Source organism: Macaca mulatta, chromosome 3 (assembly GCF_049350105.2).
Source record: "Macaca mulatta isolate MMU2019108-1 chromosome 3, T2T-MMU8v2.0, whole genome shotgun sequence".
NCBI lineage: Eukaryota > Metazoa > Chordata > Mammalia > Primates > Cercopithecidae > Macaca > Macaca mulatta.
Window position 1 is genome coordinate 17,373,543 of NC_133408.1, and position 21,049 is coordinate 17,394,591.

At 37.2% G+C, this 21,049-nt stretch overlaps 1 protein-coding gene across 8 annotated transcripts in view; it reads left to right on the plus strand.

Annotated features, from left to right (window-relative positions):
• The window catches only part of LOC114676711 (claudin-17), an 89,843-nt gene that overhangs the window by 35,990 nt on the left and 32,804 nt on the right, over positions 1-21,049 (plus strand). For 3 of the 8 annotated variants that reach the window (XM_077997920.1, XM_077997922.1, XM_077997917.1), the window contains exon 3: positions 13,773-13,850. The exons of the other annotated variants lie outside the window; for them this stretch is intronic. In XM_077997920.1, coding sequence (XP_077854046.1) covers positions 13,773-13,806 — 34 coding nt within the window. In that variant the 3' untranslated portion in view covers positions 13,807-13,850. The remainder of the gene's footprint in view (positions 1-13,772; positions 13,851-21,049) is intronic. 8 annotated transcript variants of the gene reach the window in all.

The window sequence follows — 21,049 nt, forward strand, 5'->3', positions numbered from 1 at the left end:
GTCATTTTGATACAGACAGGAGGCAGGGAAATACCGGGTAGAGGAGGGCAGCATCCCTGGCGAGGGCTCCACCCTTAAGCCTGGACCAGAGGTCCTAAATGAGAACAGTTATCCCCGTTTTCCCGCCTACATGTTACTTTTTTGGCTCATCCTGCCCCCCATCCTGTGCCCATATAAACCCCAAACCTCACCTGGCAAAGAGACAAGCAGCTGAATGTCGAGAAGAGAAGAAGCAACTGAGCATCGGAGACTACGGGTAGATGCGGCTTAACTTCAGACGACAGGACTTCGGGTAGAAGCCCAGCGCAGATGGCCAGGCTTCAGGGAAAGATCACCTTCTTCCTGCACCATCCGCTCATCAGCTTCCCTTCCACTGAGAGCCTCTTCCACCGCTTAATAAAATCTCTGCATTCACCATTCTTTAAGTCCAGGTGACCTGATTCTTCCTGGATGCCGGACGAGAACTCGTGTACCAAGAGGGCAGAGATAAAAGGCTGTCACCCCGAATCTCCACTGAGCTGATGAACACTTAGCTGTCCACGGATGGCAACTGCTAAAACAGCATTAATTGTGACACACACCTAGACATTATCGGGGCTGGAGCCCAGAAGTGCTCGACCGGGACCCAGGCCCTGCTGGCCTGAGTGCTCCCCCTCCTGCAAGGGGTTTGAGCGTGGTGAAGGGAGAGTAAGCGAGCTGCACCCCTGTTTCAAGTCCTGAGAAGGGGTCAAAGGAACTCTGCAGTCTCAATTTCAAAGTATTGTTTATTTACCTTGGAGTATTTTAAAATTCTTATCTCTCTGATTCCAGTTCCCATTTGACTTTTGTCCACTGCATTTTGTTTTTGTTTGACACAGAGTCTGGCTCTGTTGCCCAGCTGGAGTGCAATGGTATTCTCTGCTTACTGCAACCTCTGTCTGCCAGGCTCAAACGATTCTCCTGCCTTAGCTTCCTGAGTAGTTGGCAGGCACCCACCACCATGCCTGGTTAATTTTTGTATTTTTAGTAGAGATGAGATTTCACCATGTTGGCCAGGCTGGTTTTGAACTCCTGACCTAAAATAATCCGCCGGCCTCCGGCCTCCCAAAGTGCTGGGATTATAGGCATGAGCCACTACACCTGGCCTGTCCATTGCATGTTTACTTTCGCAACAAAGTCTATCTAAAATAGTAACTCAATTCATCTTTTAGTAGCACATGTGTCTTTGTAAAATATGTAGGCCATGTGTAAGACACCTTAAAAATATGTGTCCACAGTAAGTTGAAGCTGTAAAACTACAAAAGGTAGCTTTCAACTTTTACTTGCCATATTAATTTGACAAGCAATTATTGAGCAATTAGTTAGGCAATATTTCCAAAGAAATGCAAAGCGTGACATCTGCTCGCACCAAAATTTTAATTCAGTGGAGGAGATAAAGCATAAATGCAGGAAAGAGTTAAACAATAATACGTAGTATATGCTTACAATGTTCAAAGTAGAGAGAAGAGTGGATTGTAGACATTGTGGAAAGTAAACTGAAACTTAAATTCGGTCATAAAGGAAAGAGTAGACATTCAGGAAGAAAGGAATCATGGTGGAAAATCACTACCTGGCAAATAAAGTATGTACGTAAAATTCAGGATTCAGGGCTGGGCACGGTGGCTCACGCCTGTAATCCCAGCACTGGGAGGCTGGGGCGGGTGAATTGCCTGAGCTCAGGAGTTGGCGACAAGCCTGGGCAACACAGTGAAACCCCGTTTCTACTAAAATACAAAAATTTAGCTGGGCATGGTGGTGTGTGCCCATAGTCCCAGCTACTTGGGAGGCCGAGGCCGGAGAATTGCTTGAACCCGGGAGGTGGAAGTTGCAGTGAGCCAAGATCATGCCACTGCACTCCAGCCTGGGCAACAGAGACTCTGTTTCCAAAAAAAAAAAAAAAAAAAAAAGGAAAAGAAAGAAAAAAAAATTCAGGATTCAATAGAGAAAAGCAACTGAGAGTGTGGAGGGAAGTGTGCCATGCTTCAGCCCTGCATGCCATTCTCCTTCTCATTGTTCTGTATGTGGACAGCTTGGCAGTGGAGGACAGTTGCAACCTGAGACATTCACAAGGTGAATTCACAAGGGGCGAAGACAGGTGATGAAGAACTTTGCCACACTACCTTACACCCGCCATGTGATGTGTCTTGGTGAATGTGCACACGTGCTCTTCAGAAGGTTAGGCGTTTTGGATTTGTTGTGTTTATTGTCACATAGGAGGAAGCTTATTCAAGCAGGTTGAGTTGGTAGATAATATTATCTGCATCTACATCCATACCAATTTTTAGGGTATTGTCCTATCAATTACTGAGAAGGGAGGGCTAAAATCTCTAACTTTATTTGTGGATTTGTTTATATCAAAAGTATTTCTGTTAGTTGTTGCTTCATTTATGTTGATACTCTGTTAAAAGACACCAACATATTTAGGACAGCTGTGTCTTCTTGATGAACCGACCATTTTAGCATTATAAAATGCCTCTTATTTCTGGTAATACTTTGTCTTTAAGTTCACTTTGCTGGATATTAATAGAACCATTTCAGCTTTTTCATGAGTGTTTTTATGGTATAGCTTTGCATTTAATAAAAATTCTAGCCAATGTGTGTTTTTATAGTTAAATCATGATATTCATTGGCCTCAAACGTAATTCTCATTTGGAGATAAAGAGCAAATTCCATCTACACCTTTAGTCTTCTTCAATTCGTTCAACCAAACTAAGTTGTTTGTAGACTGCCTTTTCAGAGAATGTGGTTTGTTATTCTCAAGCCGGTTCCTGTCAGGGCGTATTTTTTTATATAGTAGTTCATTTAGTGTCAATGACAAATAAATTGCTTGTTGCCTCAGAGTTATATGGTGAGTACCTGTTTGTATATGGGTTCTCTCTTTTCCTTACTTTAAGCAGCCTGAGCTGACTTTTTTTCCTGTGTAGTTTGATCTAGCACCTGGTTCAGTAAGTGTCCAGAAAATATATGCTGGGTAAACGTGTTGCCTCTCTGTCATTGACAGTAGTAGAATAGTTATTTTAATTAATTTGAAATATTTGTAAATGTAAGTGAATTCCAGAATTTTAGGAAAAAAAAAAATCCAAGGCCTTATCAAAAGATTATCGAATTCCATCTATTGTTTCTCCTTCTGATTTTCCATGTTTATCTTCTAATTCTTTTTTCTGCACCACCAAACTGATTCATTTCCCTTCCTCTTGAGTTAGCCTCTCCCTCCCTGTGTTTTACTCAGTGACTCATATAAGAATTAAATCCCTCCGCAAAATGCCAAACCCTCCCATAATTCCTTCTCCCTCAGATCTGTGTTTAGCTTCCTCCGCCTTTGTTGTTACTCTCAACATGAATTATTACTCAGTTAGACCTGCGCTGGCCGGTCTTGCCCTGCTCCTCAGCCTCAAGAGGGCATTCTGTTCTCTGAGCAGGTCTACAACCTGCCATTGCAGGAAAAGGTTCTATTTAATTTTTGTTGTGTAATATATAGAGACAAACCCTGCAGCCTTGGTAAGTAGACATTAAAACTCTGTTCTTGTAAAATGAAGAGACGGATAAGGCTAGCTCATGTGGTTTGAGCCCTGTCCTAAGTATCAATTCATAGTGACCGATGAGCTTCATTCTATACTAAGGCTAACCTTGCCCAAGAATCACATTGCTTCAGGTTCAAGTTTTGCTGGAGTTATTCCAAGAAAATGATTTAACCCCTCCGTCACTCATCTGGCTCATTAAAAGAAGGAGAATGCACATATCAATTTTAAAATTATGTGTTTAGGCTTAAATGTAGTAATTGCGTAAAGTGCTTGCAAGTGTCGCTGTAGTGGTAAAGAGAATAGAAGCAATAGTTGCATTAATAACAGACACTATTTTTCTAGTATTTCAGTGTTGCATACTAATCTCTGTGCCAATTACAGAAGCGTGCATGTCCAGGAGGGTGTAAAGGGTGAGCCATTTGGGTCTCCCAGGTGGTAGTCAGGAGGGTGGGCCGCAAAGGAGTGAAATCACTTCAAGGAAGGGATAGTGAAGCCTCATGATCTCTGGCTGAAGAAAAGGGTTTTCCTACCAGGAGAGCAAGAACAAGTAGTTCACTATCGGAGACCCTCATCTCCTTATGTCCCCCTGTAGTCATGCCAGTTCTTTAGGCAGAGAGATTTATTAGGAAGGAACACTGGAAAACAGAAGGCCATCCGACTAAACATGTCTGCAGATATAGGCAGCTTTGGTAACTCTACACAAAAATGGGACTGTAGATAAAGCTGGCTCACATGGAAGCTTCGTGGGAAGTGCACTGGAATCTTGAGCAGATAAGAAAGGACCCAATGCACAACACTTAGAAAAGCTGATAGGAGCAAACAATGTGAATCTCAGTAGGCTGGTCAGTGAGCCAACCCTTGCTAGTCCATAGCAGAAACTAGAAACCCTTCTGTGGTCCTCCATTTATGGCACACAGAGGACATTTCTTAAAAAAAAAAAAAAAAAGAAAGAAAGAAAGAAAGAAAGAAACAGGCCGGGCGCCGTGGCTCACGCCTGTGATCCCAGCACTTTTGGAGGCCGAGGCGGGCAGATCACGAGGTCAGGAGATGGAGACCATCCTGGCTAACACCGTGAAACCCCGTCTCTACTAAAAATACAAAAAATTAGCCGGACGTGGTGGTGGGCGCCTGTAGTCCCAGCTACTCGGGAGGCTGAGGCAGGAGAATGGCGGGAACCCTGGAGGCGGAGCTTACAGTGAATCGAGATCGCGCCACTGCACTCCAGCAAGACTCCATCTCAAAAAAAAAAAAAAAAAAAAAAGATTTAAAGTCTACACTGCAAACCATTAAAGCAGAACCTCTTGTGAGGTGCTTTCCAGTGTATTTTATTTGGCTTTGTTTTTTATTTCTGTTTTTTCTTTTCTTTTAGTTTTTTTCTCATTATTTCTTGTGTATTTTAAACCATCAGTTGGAGGAAAGAGGAAAAGAGGCCATAATGTTTGAAGTAAAGTGGTAGGAAAAAGGACCATTGTATTCAGCTCACTTAGGAAATCCGTGCATCAGCTTAAACAGATTTGAGATGCTCTCCCATTCCTGAAATGATGCAACAAAATAAATAGTAATGGCTTACTTACTTGTGTACTGAAGGGGTAACTGCAACATGAAGTGACTTGAAGAAACGTAGGTTGCAGGCAATGTCTGGTAATTGCCCACTGCAAACTAATTTAAAAATATAAATAGTAATGATAAACTTACATAGAAATTTTTTTAAAGGGAAGGTGAACATTATGCATTTATTATTTCTAAATTTATTGAAGTGTGTTCCGTAAGAAAATGGGCCAAAGTATATCATTTAAATTGAATCTTGAGCTTGAAAATATCAAAAACTTTTATTTTTAAAGTCTTGCTAATAGAAAAATTAGAGTTTAGTCTGATTTCAAGGAAACACTATCAAATATTACATTATACAAATTTGCTTTATAAGGCCTTGTCTTTTTTGATTTACATCTATTGACATGATTAAATTAAGCGTTTCTCAGAGTGTGTTCCAATAAACAGAGTCTGAAGACATAGTATTTTTAAATGGTTCTAAGGTAAAATAAGTTTCAGAAATTCATAGTGTATTAATCTCTTTTTATTTGACGATTCAACATACCAATTAGCATATTACATTCCCAAATAATTACTGTATAAAAAACACTAGGTTTAACTCAAAATTTCCAGAACTCAATCGCAGAACTCAGTTATTTGAAATAATATCTTTTAAAGACCTGAAAAACTCAATATAAAGAAATCTGATGTCAGTGTGTTTGTTGCAAACTTCCAAGCTCTAATCAGTTGTGTTTTATGTTTTCCTTTCTTTTCCTTTTCTATTTCTTTTTTTTGAGATGGAGTCTGGCTCTGTCACCCAGGCTGGAGTACAGTGGCACCATCTCGGCTCACTGCAAACTTCGCCTCCTGGATTCAAGTGATTCTCCTGCCTCAGTCTCCTGAGTAGCTGGGATTACAGGCGCCCCCAACCACACCCAGCTAATTTTAGTAATTTTAATAGAGACAGAGTTTCATTGTGTTGGCCAGGCTGGTCTCGAACTCCTGATCTCGTGATCTGCCCGCCTCAGCCTCCCAAAGTCCTGGGATTACAAGCATAAGCCACTGAGCCCGGCCTGTTTTATTTCCTTAATTTTCAATGAGGAAAATTTTAAGTATCATCTCACAGAATTATAAGGACTAGTAATAGATAATAATGTGGGCATCACACGTTATTTGGTGCACAGTTATTATTCAGTAAATAGTGGTTCATTTAAATTAGTACAACTAATAATAGTATGCAACTATTATAGTTGGTTATTGATACTAAAAGGATAGAACTTTAGAATAATTGCATTCAAACTTTTTTCACTTTTATTCACAGTTTAAAATGTATACTTACATGTATATATACCTATATATATTATATTGCAAATAGAACCTACATACATATACAGTCCAACTAAAAGCTTCAAAAAACACACTAATATTTCTCCTTGCAATGTAGTCTATATTTTATCCTATAATATTCCAGTCCACACCTGAATTTTAAATCTGTGTCCCAACAAACTGATTTTTTGAGAGCTAATAATTTGAAAACTTCAACTTTAAAAGAGTTTAATATTGGACATAGAGAGTAGAAGAATGGTAATCAGAGGCTGAGAAGGGTAGTGGGAGGCTGGAGGGGAGGTAGGGATGATAAATGGGTACAAAAAAATAGGAGAAATGAATAAGTCCTTTTGTTTGATAGCACAGTAGGGTGACTATAGTTAATATTAACTTAATTGTACATTTTAAAATAACTTAGAGTGTAATTGAATTATTTGTAACTGAAAGCATAAATGCTTGAAGGGATGGATACCCCATTCTCCATGATGTGCCTATCTCAGATTGCATGCCTGTATCAAAACATATCACGTACCCCATAAATATATACACCTACTATGTACCCACAAAAATTAAAAATAAAAAACAAACATTAAAAAGAGTTTAATATCCATGGCAAAATTATGTTACCTAAATATAGGACAAATTTTCTGTCTTTATTGTGTGAGACTAAAATCGGCTATTTTGACACATGAAATTATTTGCTCCATATCCACAAACCACAAATTCTAATTAGAAAGTTTATCTATGTGGTTGGGGTTCAGAATTTATTTCTGAAAATGAGAAGTATTTAAAGTGATCTAACTTATGAGGTTTACATAAACTTGCCAACATGTGTTTAAAAGGCTCTTCCTGGCACTTCAAAAATTATATTTCAGTATATATTTTTTCTACTAAGGACTGTGGCAATTAGAATATGTATTAGCAATACATATTTTTGAATATATATATATTTTCTTCTAAGTCCTGTGGCAATTAGAAGGAAACTATTTTAAAAAATAGATTTCTACATCTTTTGACAATTAGAAATTCTTCTATAAGTTTGCATCATAGATAATTACATTAAGATTTCAAGTTTCATATTTTAGACATGGGTTCTTAATTTCTGTCCTTTGTGTTACTGGAAGGTAAAATTACACAAAATTTTAATATGTAAAAATGATAATTAAATTAGCATTATTCTTCTGTTCAAAGATTCCTTGATTGACAGGCTGATAAGCAATGTGTGTGCATTTAAAAACATTTATACTGAATTTCCAAGCAGTGCCCTAAGGAGAAAAAAATAATAAAACAATTGGATCCCAAATAAATGTTGACTTCCTGTGAATACCTCCATACATTTCCTGGGGAAACAACCAGAACAACAAAACATTTATCAAAGGCAAAGTATTCAAATGTTCGGAGAGAAAAAAACGATTCAAAAATAAACACATTTTTAAAAGTTTCCAACTTGGGATAGCTAAATTGATTTATAATCTTTAATTTGTTATGCTGTTCTGTTCGCAGAGCATATAAATCTAGAAACCTTGCTTAGCATTTATAATTATGTAGCTTACTGAATATTAACTCTCAGTACTATGCACAAGAGGAAAAGAGTAAAGTGTGGAACAGTAACAAAGTATAGCAGATGTAAGTATGTATGCACTACTGCACAATATAAAAACTTATATATAGCCCAGATTTTATGAGTTCCCATTATTTATCTTCATGTCCACATTCTTCACTGTAGCTCTATGGATACTCGTATTCAATATTAAGCCTAAGTTCCGTGCCTCAAAAGGGACTGGTGGGAATGCTTCCAAGAATATGACTACATAGCTTCGGATTGTAGAAGGAGGCAGGTCCTGCAGAGAATGCACCTGTGATTGTGGCCGTTTTGAATGCTCCTGGAGTGATCATATGTTTATCAGTTTGCATTTTGCAAAATTTTGAATGGGATCAGAAATCCTTTTTCTACTGCACTGCTCATCGACAGCCATAGGGAGTTGTCTCTTTTACCTAGTCATCAAGGCAGAATGTCCATGGAAAGGGAAGACGTAAGGCTTGAATCTAAGAATTTTTGTTGTTAGAATTCTTCAAAATATCAAAGAAAATATTAGACAAATAATAGAAACTTAAACCCAGAAGGTTTTTCAGAGTCCACTAACCCTAATGAAGGTTCATATAGCCATCTCTGCACAAATGGGTAACTATCCCACTTGTAAATACCTTTCAGGCCATATAGCATTGGCTTTTTAGACCAGTCACTCTAGTGTTTCAAAAGATTTCTAGAAGCGCCTACTGCTTTAATCCAGAGGGAGGCACACATACAGACACATGACTATGAGAAAAGATGGGAAGAACATTATCTGTTAGAATAAAAGTGCAAGATGTTACCAATGCAGAAATAATAGGTGTTCTTACTTTGTCTTATTTTCATTCTTTCATGAATTAACCACATCACTGACTATATGATTCCTGATGGTGTCTTGCAGCAAATATATCTGTCATTTATCTTCTCTGGTTTGTGACATTGATTCACGGTTTAAACAAAATATTTCCACATAAATATCAGTAGTGGTTATGGAAATTGCACTTCTCAGTGTAAATTAAGACAAAAATCTCAGCTCATAAGTGAAAGGAAGAACCATGGCCCTGTAGCTTTCATGTTTAAATTATGAAGTTCCAGAAAAAGTCATTAAAACTGATTCAGTAAAGCTTAGCTGTATATAAATAGGAAAATCTAAGTAATATTTGGAGGAAAATATTTCTAAATCATAAACATAATGGCTATATTTAAGAAGGAAGAGAAAAAAATGAATGATTTAATGAATAATTATACAAATTAATGATAAATAATGATAATGTAGAGCTTTCAGAAGGAACAAAAGGTTAATTAGACTAGAGAGGTTTTATTACTTGAAATATTAATAAAACAAAAGCTATAATACATCACAAAGCAAATTCAGAAAACACTATAGTTCAGATCTTTCCTTAAGTAAGAAACAGCACACTTTACAGAATAGCATAGGAAATATTGATGTTAAAATTCACAAGAAGCTTACTATCGCCTACAAAATGCTATCAAATTAGCATTTTATTTCAAAAAATGAAAAGACAGTTGATTACATAAAAGAGTCAGTGGTTATGGAGGACTGTAAAAAGAATTATGGAAGACCAGTTAAATAGCAAGAAATTATCAGTAAAAGTCTTTGTCACTAATACCATTACCACTAATACCATCACAATACCATTACTAGTATAAAAAAGTGAAATGACATTGAAATCAGTGTAGATTAACTGACATAGAAGCACACTGCAGATTGAGAGGGCAGAGATCATGCTTTATATTTTTCTTTATTTACTCTATATTCTTTATCTATTATTTACTCTCAGTACTTAGCATCATCTTGTGCCAAATATAGGGGATCAATAAATACTTGGAGAGTTGATTGATTCATCCCAAAATGAGTGCATTAGATGGATAAATTAGTTGCCTTGGGGAAACGAGTCTTCCAGTGTTTGTTTGCTACACTGATTGAAATCAAGAAAAGAAATATAGAAAGGGACTTCACAGTTTTCTTTTTTTTTTTAAAGAAACTCCAGTCATCCTATTGACCACAGTTTTGCCAGTGAAGAATCAACTATTTCTTATTGCCATACCATACGACCAGTTCTGACTTGGTCCTAGAAACACCTATATTTGTGAAAAGTAGTTTTCTGTCATTACAGGCAAGAAGATCAATTAGTAAATACTAAATTTGATAAAATTTTTGATGCTCTGCTGCTCTTCTCTCAATACCTTCCTTCCACTAGTGAAGTGAAGTGGAACCTGTAGCCATTCTAAATCTCCCATTCACACATATCATCTAATTTATTCCAGCAGAGTGGATCTCTTTTCATTCAAATTTTAGGTTTGGTTATATATATATTGGCTTCACAGCCACCATCATTTCTATGCTGTACACCACCTCACAGGTACCACCATCTCCAACACAAAGAGAGGCACACATACACATACTAGTGCATGCCACTCTAAGCACTGAATTGATTCTCAGCCTTGGGCTTCTATCAACCAACTTCTGAGCTCTGAGCTCTTTCCTTGTAGCACAGTTCCCTCTAGAGAAAGGTGCAGAAATCATTGTTCAGTCTTTGCCATCCAATTTTACTCTGGCCTCCTTACTTTCCTCAACAATTTTATTTCTTCTTGATGATCATTAAGGCTACTCCAGAACTCCACGTTTCTTCCTATTTGTTTACATTTCCCTGTGGCCAAACTCACATTCTGAACAGATGCTCTTACCTCATAAGAGCATTTAAACCTGAATTTCTTCATTTATCTTCCTTATATAGACATAAACCTACATCAAAACCATTCATTCATTCACTCATTCAAAGGATAATCACCAGGCACTTACTCTCTGCAGGCCATTGCCTTCACAGATACAATGGTGGAAGAAGGTAAGCTTTCTGAGATCATTACTTGTTTTGTCACATCTTTTATATAGGCACTTTCAATGATGTTGGCTTTATCTTCTACCTACATTACCTCACCTTGCCTTACTTCCCTTCCACCCTGCAATTATGATTTTGTTCCTGCTATTATATTAAATAGCTTTATTAAAAGTCGAGTTATAACTCTCTTGTCTCACTTAAAGGAATTGTCTTCCTCCCCTACCTTCCTTCCTTCCTTCCTTCCTTCCTTCCTTCCTTCCTTCCTTCCTTCCTTCCTCTCTCTCTTTCTTTCTCTATCTTTCTTTCTTTTCTTTCTTTCTTTTTCTTTCTTTCTTTCTTTCTTTCTTTCTTTCTTTCTTTCTTTCTGTCTTTCTTTTTCTTTCTTTCTCTTTCTTTCTTTCTTTCTTTCTTTCTTTCTTTCTTTCTTTCTTTCTTTCTTTCTTTCTTTCTTTCCTTCCTTCCTTCCTTCCTTCCTTCCTTCCTTCCTTCCTTCCTTCCTTCCTTCCTTCCTTCTCTCTTATTCTGCTTTATATTTAAAAAGCCAGTATTTTCAAACAAACACTCCATCCTCCTTTGACTTCCATGACATTATTTTGGAAAACTCCCTACCTCTCCAACTATTCCCTCCTCTTTGATGTCACATCCTCCCGCCATCTCCTAATGGTGAACATGACTAAACCATTTATCAAAAGTCCTCTACTTTCTCTGCTCTGTTTTTCTTGGTGAGCCTACTTACTTAGACTTTACAGTTTCCATTTTAATGTCCCCTTTTCCAAATCAATATCACCATCCTAACTTCATTCTGATTGATAATTGCAATCACCTTTATGACATTTCCCCCTCGGAGGACCCCCAAGTTTATCTTATTAGTCCAGGCACTGACTTCCTTGTCTTTCCCCCTTAGCAAGATTTTCCCTAGTTTCTCCAATTCTGTTACTGGAAACATCAGACTCCAGGCACCAAATATGGAAAGCTACAATGGATTGTAGGGTCTTTCATTTTTATTATTTAAGTTACCACCAAACTCATTGTATTAGTAATGTCTCCCCTGTTTGACCTTTTTTCTTATTTTCTCTGCTTTCACCCTAGCACCAGCTCTAATGAACTCACATGTGGAAAGTGACAAGATCTCTTAACTTTAGTGTTCCCAAAGTCATGTCGTCTTGCACAGTCAGCAAATTTACATTTCACAAAGTAGGTTTTTATCGTGCCATTTCCTTTATCAACACCTTCATTACCTATTGGACCAAGTCTGCACCTCCATGCCTTATGTGATGCACAAAGCTCCACGGGGCACTTTAGTTCCATTTTCCTAGTCTAGACTCTTCACAGCTCTCAACTTTTGGCCTCACTTCAGACTAGCTGGTCTCCATAAGACATATAAGTCATAGGCACCCTTGTTGCTAAGCCATTGGTCTTATTTTTCCTCTTTCAGAATTCTTCACCTGCCTCAAATCCTACATCTTCTTTGGAGTGTATTTAGAAAACTTTAGTGAAATGAAAATTTCTCATTATTTGTCCATTGATCTGGATATTTAAATGTATATTAAATTTAGTCTTTCTTTATATACATTTCATATGATTACACTATTTGTTTCTACAATTTAGCCTATCTTGCCACCTTTTTAAAATGTAAGGAATTTAAAGACTGATTATTTCACATGCTTCTGTCGCTACCTAGGATATTTCAGAAAATAACATAGTTATCTAATAAATACTTGTTGAAAAGAGTAGTATGAAATCAAAGAATTTGTTAAGATAGTGTCACAAGAGCTAATCATCATTCATAATTCTGGAACTGAGTAGACTATGCGGAGACATGTATGTGATTTCTTAAAAAGAGAAAGAACATCAAAAGCTAGGCTGTTCAATGTGATCTTTGACACTATAGGTCTTTGGAATTTTCTCCTGAAGCATAAAATTAATCATAGAAACCTGGACAGAAATATATGAAGTGAGATGATTTCTTCCCAATGTCAGAGAGCTCAAAGCAAAAGAATAAACAATATTATTTTGATAAGAACCACACATATACACACACACAGGTGCAGCAGTATAAAGATTTTGAATCTTACTATTCCTCTGGTACTTTCAAATTAAGATAGCTTAAGAAAGAGCCAGGCCATTTATTTAAGATAAAGATCCCTTCATGGGAAAATCAGAAGGCAGTGCTTATCCCAGACATGCACAAGTTTTCCAATGTGACCTAAAACATAATAATTCTATTTCAGAACAAAAATAGTGTTTGTATTGCAGGGTAGCTCCACATAAAACAAAAGTAAATGGGACCCATAGCAATTTGGAAAAGAGCCGAGTTTCTAGCAGTTCCTTTTTTTATGGAACAGAAAGAGGGATGCACAAAGCTGTAGCAACACAAAAATGTACACTGTGAATTATCTGAGGGGTTTAATAGACTCTATTTTCTCAAATTATGTTTCCCTCTTGTAAGGCACTATGAGAGATGCACTATTTTTTAAGTTGGGGGTACAATAGATGCTTCAGTTTGCTGTATGTTGGTATCCTCAGGATGCATTTCCCAAACCATCTGAATTTTAAGAAAAACATTAGAGAATATGATTAAAATACCAAATACAGGCACACATTGCTTCATTGCACTTCACTTAATTGTGTTTCACAGAACTGCATTTTTTAAAAAATGAAGGTTTGTGGCAACCCTGTGATGAGCAATCGACAGGTGCCAGTTTTCCAACAGCATGTGCTCATGTTGTGTCTCTGTGTCACATTCAGGTAGTTCTCACAATATTTCAGACTTTTTCATTATTGTATCTGCTATGGTGAGCTGTGATCAGTGATCACTGATATTGCCATTGCAATTGTTTTGCGGCACCACAAACCATGCCCATATAAGATGACAGCCTCAATTGACGAATGTTGTGTTCTGACAGCTCCACTGACCAGCCATTTCCTCCTTTCTTCCTCTCCTAGGGCCTCCTTATCCCCGGAGACACAATCATATTAAAAATAGGCCAATTAACAACCCTTCAGTGGCCTCTACATGTTCAGGTAAAAGGAAGTGTTGCATGTCTCATTTTAAATCAAAAGTTAGAAATAATTAAGTTTAGTGAGGATGTCAAAAGCCAAGACAGACCAAAAGGTAGGCCTCTTGTACCAGTCAGTCAAATTGTAAATACAAATGAAACGTTATTGAAGAAAATTTAAATACTCCAGTGAACACATAAATGATAATAAAGGGAAACCATCTTACTGCTGATGTGTAGAAATTTTTAATGATCTGGATAGAAGATTAAACAAGGCTAATCTAGAGCAAGAGCCTCACTCTTATAAATTCTACAAATGCCGACAAACTTGAGGAAGCAGCAGGAAAAAAGTTGGAAGCTAGTGAAGGTCGGTTAATGAGGTTTAAGGAAAGAAGCCATCTCCATAACATAGAAATGCAAGATGAAGCAGCAAGTGCTGACGTAGAAGCTGCAGCAAGTTTTCTAGAACTACCTAAGCTAATTGATGAAGAAGGACTACACCAAACAATAGGTTTCAATGTAGACAAAAAGGGCTCCTATTGGAATAAAATGCCATCCAAGATGTTGCTAGAGATACATCAATTCTTGGCTTTGTTTGGGGCTAATGCATCCAATGACTTTAAGCCAATGTTCTTTTACAAGTCTGAAAATCTGAAGACTCTTAAGAATTGTGCTAAATCTATTCTGCCTATGCTCTATAAATGGAACAACGAAGCCTAGATGGCAGTGCGTCTGTTTATAGCATGACTTACTGAATATTTTAAGTGCATGTTGAGACCTACTGCTCACAATAAAAGATGCCTTTCAAAGTATCACTGATCATTGATGATGTACTTGGTCACTCAAGAGCTCTGATGGAGATGTGCAAGGAGATTAATGTTAATTTTTATGCCTGCTAACAGAACATCCATTCTTCAGCCCATGGATTAAGAAATAATTTCGACTTTCAAGTCTTATTACATAAGAAACACATTTTGTAAGGCCATACTACCATAACAATTTCTCTGATGGATCTTCAGCAAAGTAAATTGAAAACCTTCTGAAAAGAATTCATCATTCTAAATGTCATCAAAAATATTCATGATTCATGGAGGAGGTCAAAATATCAGCAATAACAGCATTTTGAAAGGAACTGATTCCAACCCTCATGGGATGACCTGGAAGAGTTCAAGACTTCAGTACAGGAAGTAACTGCAGATGTGGCGAAAAACATGAAAGAACTAGAATTGGAAGTGAAGCCTGAAAACGTGACTGAATTGCTGTAATCTCTTTATAAAACTTTAACAGATGAGGAGTTGTTTCTTATGGATGAGCAAAGAAAGTGATTTCTGGAAATGCAATCTACTTCTAGCAAAGATGCTGTGCATATTGCTGAAATGACAACAAAGAATTGAAAATATTACATCAACTTAGTTGATAAGACAGTGACAGAGCTTGAGAGGATTGACTCTAATTTTAAAAGAAGTTCTACTGTTGGTAAGATTCTATCAAACAGCACTGCATGTTAGAGAGAAATCTTTCATGAAAGGAAAATTCAGTCACTGCTACAAATCTTATTGTTGTGTTTTTTAAAAAAATTTCCACAGCCACCCCAACCTTCAGCAAACACCACCCCGAGCAGTCATCAGTCATCAACATCAAAGCAAGACCCTACACCAGAAAAATGGTTATGACTCACTGAAGACTCTGACTATTCTTAGAATTTTTTAGTAACAAATTATTTTAATTAAGAAATCTATACTGTTTTTTATACATAATGTCATTACATACTTATTAGATTTCAGTATAGTATAAACATATCTTTCATAAGCATGAGAAAATAAAAAAGTTCAAGTGATTTGTTTTGTTGTGATATTTGGTTTATTGCAGTGATCTAGAATAGAACTGAACCTGCAATATCTTCAAAGTGTTAAATTTAACTCATCAAACTTTTATCCAAATCCCTTTGTGATGATGCAAATTATTAAGTTAGGCTCTGTATTCCACTTTAGCTTTAACAAAGTTTGTGACTCTCACCATTTATTTTGAAGTATATTGCTTTAAAAAAAAATCAGAAATTTTCTACACTTTAAAACTTATTTCAGGCCTTGGCATCCCCATATCCTTCATTAATGCCTGCAGAATATGTTAATACCCATGGCCAATCTAGATGTTTATTCTTGGTGAGTCTTCCCAAGACCTCTACAAATGAGAGCTGTACATAATTTGCTAAGCATGCCCCCACAACTCCCGTGAGCTCTGCCTTAGAGGCTGCCTTCCTGCCATTAATCAAACTGACATTCTCATGGGGCTCCCTGGGCCACACCTTGAATGTACTGTTTTGGTTAATTCTGCTCCAATCCTAACGTACTTACCTCTAGCATCTCATCACCCATGGAGAAAATATCTGCAAATTTTGTACGATAGAAAACTTATATCCAGAATATATAAAGAACTTTACAACTCAATAATTAAAAACACAATTTAAAAAGCGCAAAGTTATCTGTATAGCTATTTCTAAAAGGAAGATACCCAACTGGCTAATAAGCACATAAAAAGATGCTCAACAGCATTAGTCATCAGAGAAATGAAAATCAAGACCACAGTGAGATAATACTTCATGCGAACTGGGATGGCTAGAATCAAAGTAGATAATAACAAGTGTTTGTGAGGATATGAAGAAATTGAGCCCTTAGACATTGTTGCTGGGAAATGGGGATGAAAAACATCTGGCAGTTCCGTGAGCGATTAGACATAGAACTACCATATGAGCCAGCAATTTCAGTCCTTGGTATATACCCAAGAGAAATGAAACTTATATGTACAAATGAAAACACGTACATGTATGTTTATGACAGTATTATTCAGTATTAATAGCCAATAGGTAGAAACATCTCAAATGCCCATCGATGAATAAATGGATAATCAAAATGTAGTCTATGATAAATGTAATATAATTTTCCCATAAAAAGGAAAGAAGTACTCATACATGGTACAATATGGATGAACCTTGAAACCAGGCAAAGTGAAGGAAGCCAATTACAGAAGATCACACATTACATAATCATATTATATTACTGAATTATATACACTCATATGAAAGTCCAGTATATAATTACATTCATATGAAAGCCCAGAATAGAGACAGAGAGTAGATTAGAGTTGCTTAGGGCTAGAGAAAGGATGGGAATACAGGGGTTGATAACTAAAAAGTACACGGTTTCTTCATGTGGTGATGATCTAAAACTAGGAGTGGTCATGGGTGTACATATCTATAACTATATGTCATATAAATTCAATTGTATAATTTAAATAGATGTATTGTATGTGAGTTATATCTCAATAAAGCTGTTAAACAAATTTTTGAGAAAGAAAAACAAGTATAGAGAATTTATTTAACCAGATATTAAGACCTGTAGAGCTATCGAAGTAAAGATAGTGTGATAGTGATGCAAAGATGGACAGATTGACCTGTTTAAAAGAATAGAGAATGTAACAAACACATATGAATGCTGACTTCACAATGAACGCCATACTGCAGAACAGTGGAGAAACAGTCTTTTAAATAAATAGAGCTGGGTCAAAAAAAAAAAAAAAGTAAAATAGAATTGAATAAATATGACATTGACTCTATTTTCAAAGATCACACAGTCTTGTTCCATCTTCATAAATCATAAAGGCAAGCTCTGGTATTTAAAGGAAAAATTAACTCTTAACATTCTAACTTAGAATTCTCTTCTTCATCCTATGTGAACCTACCCAAATACTGTGAGAGTGCAAAGAGACATTCAAAGTAATTTTAGCATAATTGAATAACTTACAGAATATTCTATTAATTATTTTAAGTACTTCTTTTTCTGTACATTTTAAAAAAAAGAAATTGCTCTGAAAGAATAAAGCTCAAAGTGTTAGGTCTAGTCCTTAGTTTCATTACTCCCTCTCTACCACTTTTCCTGGGTAAAATGATTTTTGGCATTTAAGTTATCTTACTACCTACAGTGTTTTACCATAATCATTGCACTGCCTCCTAAGAACCATACTGTCAACTTTAAATGTGATAAGCAGCCTCGTAAACTCAGAGGTTTCCTTAATTTCATGCAGTGACTTTTTATGGTTTTCCCAACATGCCAATTGAATACTTTATTCAGTTGCAAATGGTTTTGGAATAGGTTTTTGCATCAAATATGAGCGAAAGTCAATAATATGTAATGAAGTGCTAGCATGTTACTACTTACGAGCATTAAGGCCAGATTTCTGCCAAGATTATCATACAACTATACCATGTATCAGATGCAGATTCTTTATCTTTATAGTGTAATGGGTGTGTGTGTGTGTAAGCTTGTTGCGCCCTCTGTAGAGCTTAAGGCAAGCAGCTTCTCTCTCTCTATGGCCATATGTAGTACATCTAGTCCCTTAATTGAAGTTTCAGCCATTTTATCTACCTTATTTTTGCACAGCCTTATTCAAAACAAGCTTAGAAATGTTGAATGTATTTAGAAAGTAATGTACCAATACTGATCAAAGTTTACATGTTTATGACATTTAACACTGTAATTTCTCTTGTGGCAGGTTATCTTATAATCTAAAAGTAAGAAAAGGACTATCTAAGTAAAAATAGTTTTTATGTTATTACCTATGTCAACAAAATAAATAAATATTAGCCTGTGTTTGATACTGTGAGCCTGGGCTGAGGCAGTGGATTATAAGCAAATTACATCTTATCTATCTGATAAAATATTATAACTATGAAAATAGTTATTATGAAGTTTATATAAAAAATCAGAAATGTTAAAGATGTATACGTGTTTATACTAAAATTTCCCTTAGTCTAATAATAATCATGCAAGCTTTCTTTCACTGGATGCTAAAGACAGAACATTGAATCAAATTTTTTAAATGTTTAATAATATATTTGATAGCTGTATCATATTTTCCACAATACGGTACAATTAAAATTACATTTTTGGTGAATAATTATCAGGTTTTAGCCATTCAATACCAAATCTTTCTTGTTACTCAATATTCCTCTTGAAGGAATCCCTTTTATGTGTAGACTTTGGAAGCAATGATCATGGACATTTTCCTTCCTTCCTTCCTTCCTTCCTTCCTTCCTTCCTTCCTTCCTTCCTTCCTTCCTTCCTTCCTTCCTTCCTTCTCTCTCTCTCTCTCTCTCTCTCTCTCTCTTTCTTTCTTTCTTTCTTTCTTTCTTTCTTTCTTTCTTTTTCTTTTCTTTCTTTCTGACAAGGTCTTGCTCTGTCACCCAGGCTACGGTACAGTGGTGTGATTATAGCTCACTGCAGCCTCAAATTCCTGGGCTCAAGCAATGCACCCACCTCAGCCTCCCTAGTAGCCGGGACTACAGACATGTGCCACCTTACTCAGCAATTTTTTTTTTTTTTTTTTGAGACGGAGTCTTGCTCTGTCGCCCAGGCTGGAGTGCAGTGGCGCGATCTCGGCTCACTGCAAGCTCCGCCTCCCGGGTTCACGCCTTTCTCCTGCCTCAGCCTCCCGAGTAGCTGGGACTACAGGCGCCCACAACCGCACCCGGCTAATTTTTTGTATTTTTAGTAGAGACGGGGTTTCACCGTGGTCTCGATCTCCTGACCTTGTGATCCGCCCGCCTCGGCCTCCCAAAGTGCTGGGATTACAGGCGTGAGCCACAGCAATTTTTTTTAAAAAAGTTATTTTGTAAACCTGGCACGGTGGCTCACGCCTGTGTCCCCAGCACTTTGGGAGGCTGAGGCAGATGGATCACAAGGTCAGGAGTTCAAGACCAGCCTGGCCAATATGGTGAAACCTCGTCTCTACTAAAAATACAAAAATTAGCCAGGCGTGGTGGTGGGCACCTCTAGTCCCAGCTACTTGGGAGGCTGAGGCAGGAGAATTGCTTGAACCTGGGAGGCAGAGGCTGCAGTGAGCCAAGACTGCACCACTGCACTCCAGCATGGGCGACAGAGGGAGGCTCGTTGTCTCAAAACAAAACAAAACAAAACAAAAGTTATTTTGTAGAGATGGGGGTCTCACTATGCTAACCAGCTAGTCTCAAACTCCTGACCTCAAGCGATCTTCTAGCCTCTGCTTTCCAAAGTGCCTTCATTACAGGTATGAGCCACTATGCCTGGCCTAGTGACCATTTCAAAGGGAAGATTCTAGGGCAGCACATCACGAGGTCAGGAGATTGAGGCCAAACTGTCTAACATGGTGAAGCCCTGTCTCTATTAAAAACACAAAAAAATTAGCTGTGCATGGTGGCATGTGCCTGTAGTCCCGGGCTACTGAGGAGGCTGAGGCAGGGGAATCGCTTGAACCCGGGAGGCAGAGGTTGCAGTGAGCCGAGATTGTGTCACTGCACTCCAGCCTGGGCAACAGAACAAGACTCTCTCTCAATGAAAAAAAAAAAAAAAGGTAAGTCTGTCCCAATGTTTCCACACCCTGGCACTGTCAGGTAGAAAGCATTTGAATGAGGATTAGGCAAGTTCAGGCTCTCCCTCTAGATTTTGAATCCTGAGTATATTTTATAACAATAAGAAGCTGGTTGGAGATCAAGTTCACAAAAGCAGTGCCAGTCAATCCAGATATTTTTATTAACGTGAATTTTATTATGAGAAAAATAAACACTCTAGAACTCTTCATATTTTGCCTGTTTTTCCCAGCCTTTCTCTTTTCACTGTAAGAAATCTTGAAATTTTTCCATTACTCATAACCTAGAATTTTTTTCTGATCTGTAGGCACACAGGAGACTTCAAGTGTTAAAGTTGTTCTCAAGTGCATATGTTACAGAAAATAATACGTAGAAATTGATAAAGGAGAAACTTCAAACAAGCAGGGGAATGTTGCAGTGAGATAAGAAAAGCAAGAAAAAAGAAATCAAAATCAAGGAAACCGGACTAAGAAGACTAAGTTTATAAATTCAGTGTACAAACAGTATGAAGGAAATCAGAGTTAAAGTGAGCTACTTTAGGTAAGCAAGGTGAGCTTCAGTGAGCCTAAGCAGAAGCTATTTGAATTTGAGAAAATGAAGACTCTATTCCACCTTAAGATTTTTCTGTGCTATAATGGAGAAGGTTTCTGTTTTTCTTTTGTATTTGGTTTTGTTTTAGTCTTCTTTAATTAATATATGTTTCTGTCAGGGAGAGTAGAAGTGTTTGTTGACGACGACATTGTTATTCTTCTTGTTTTATGCTCAGGTACACTAGAAAGGAGATTGCAAGGCAGAACAGACTGATTTATTTTTGTGTTGTTTTT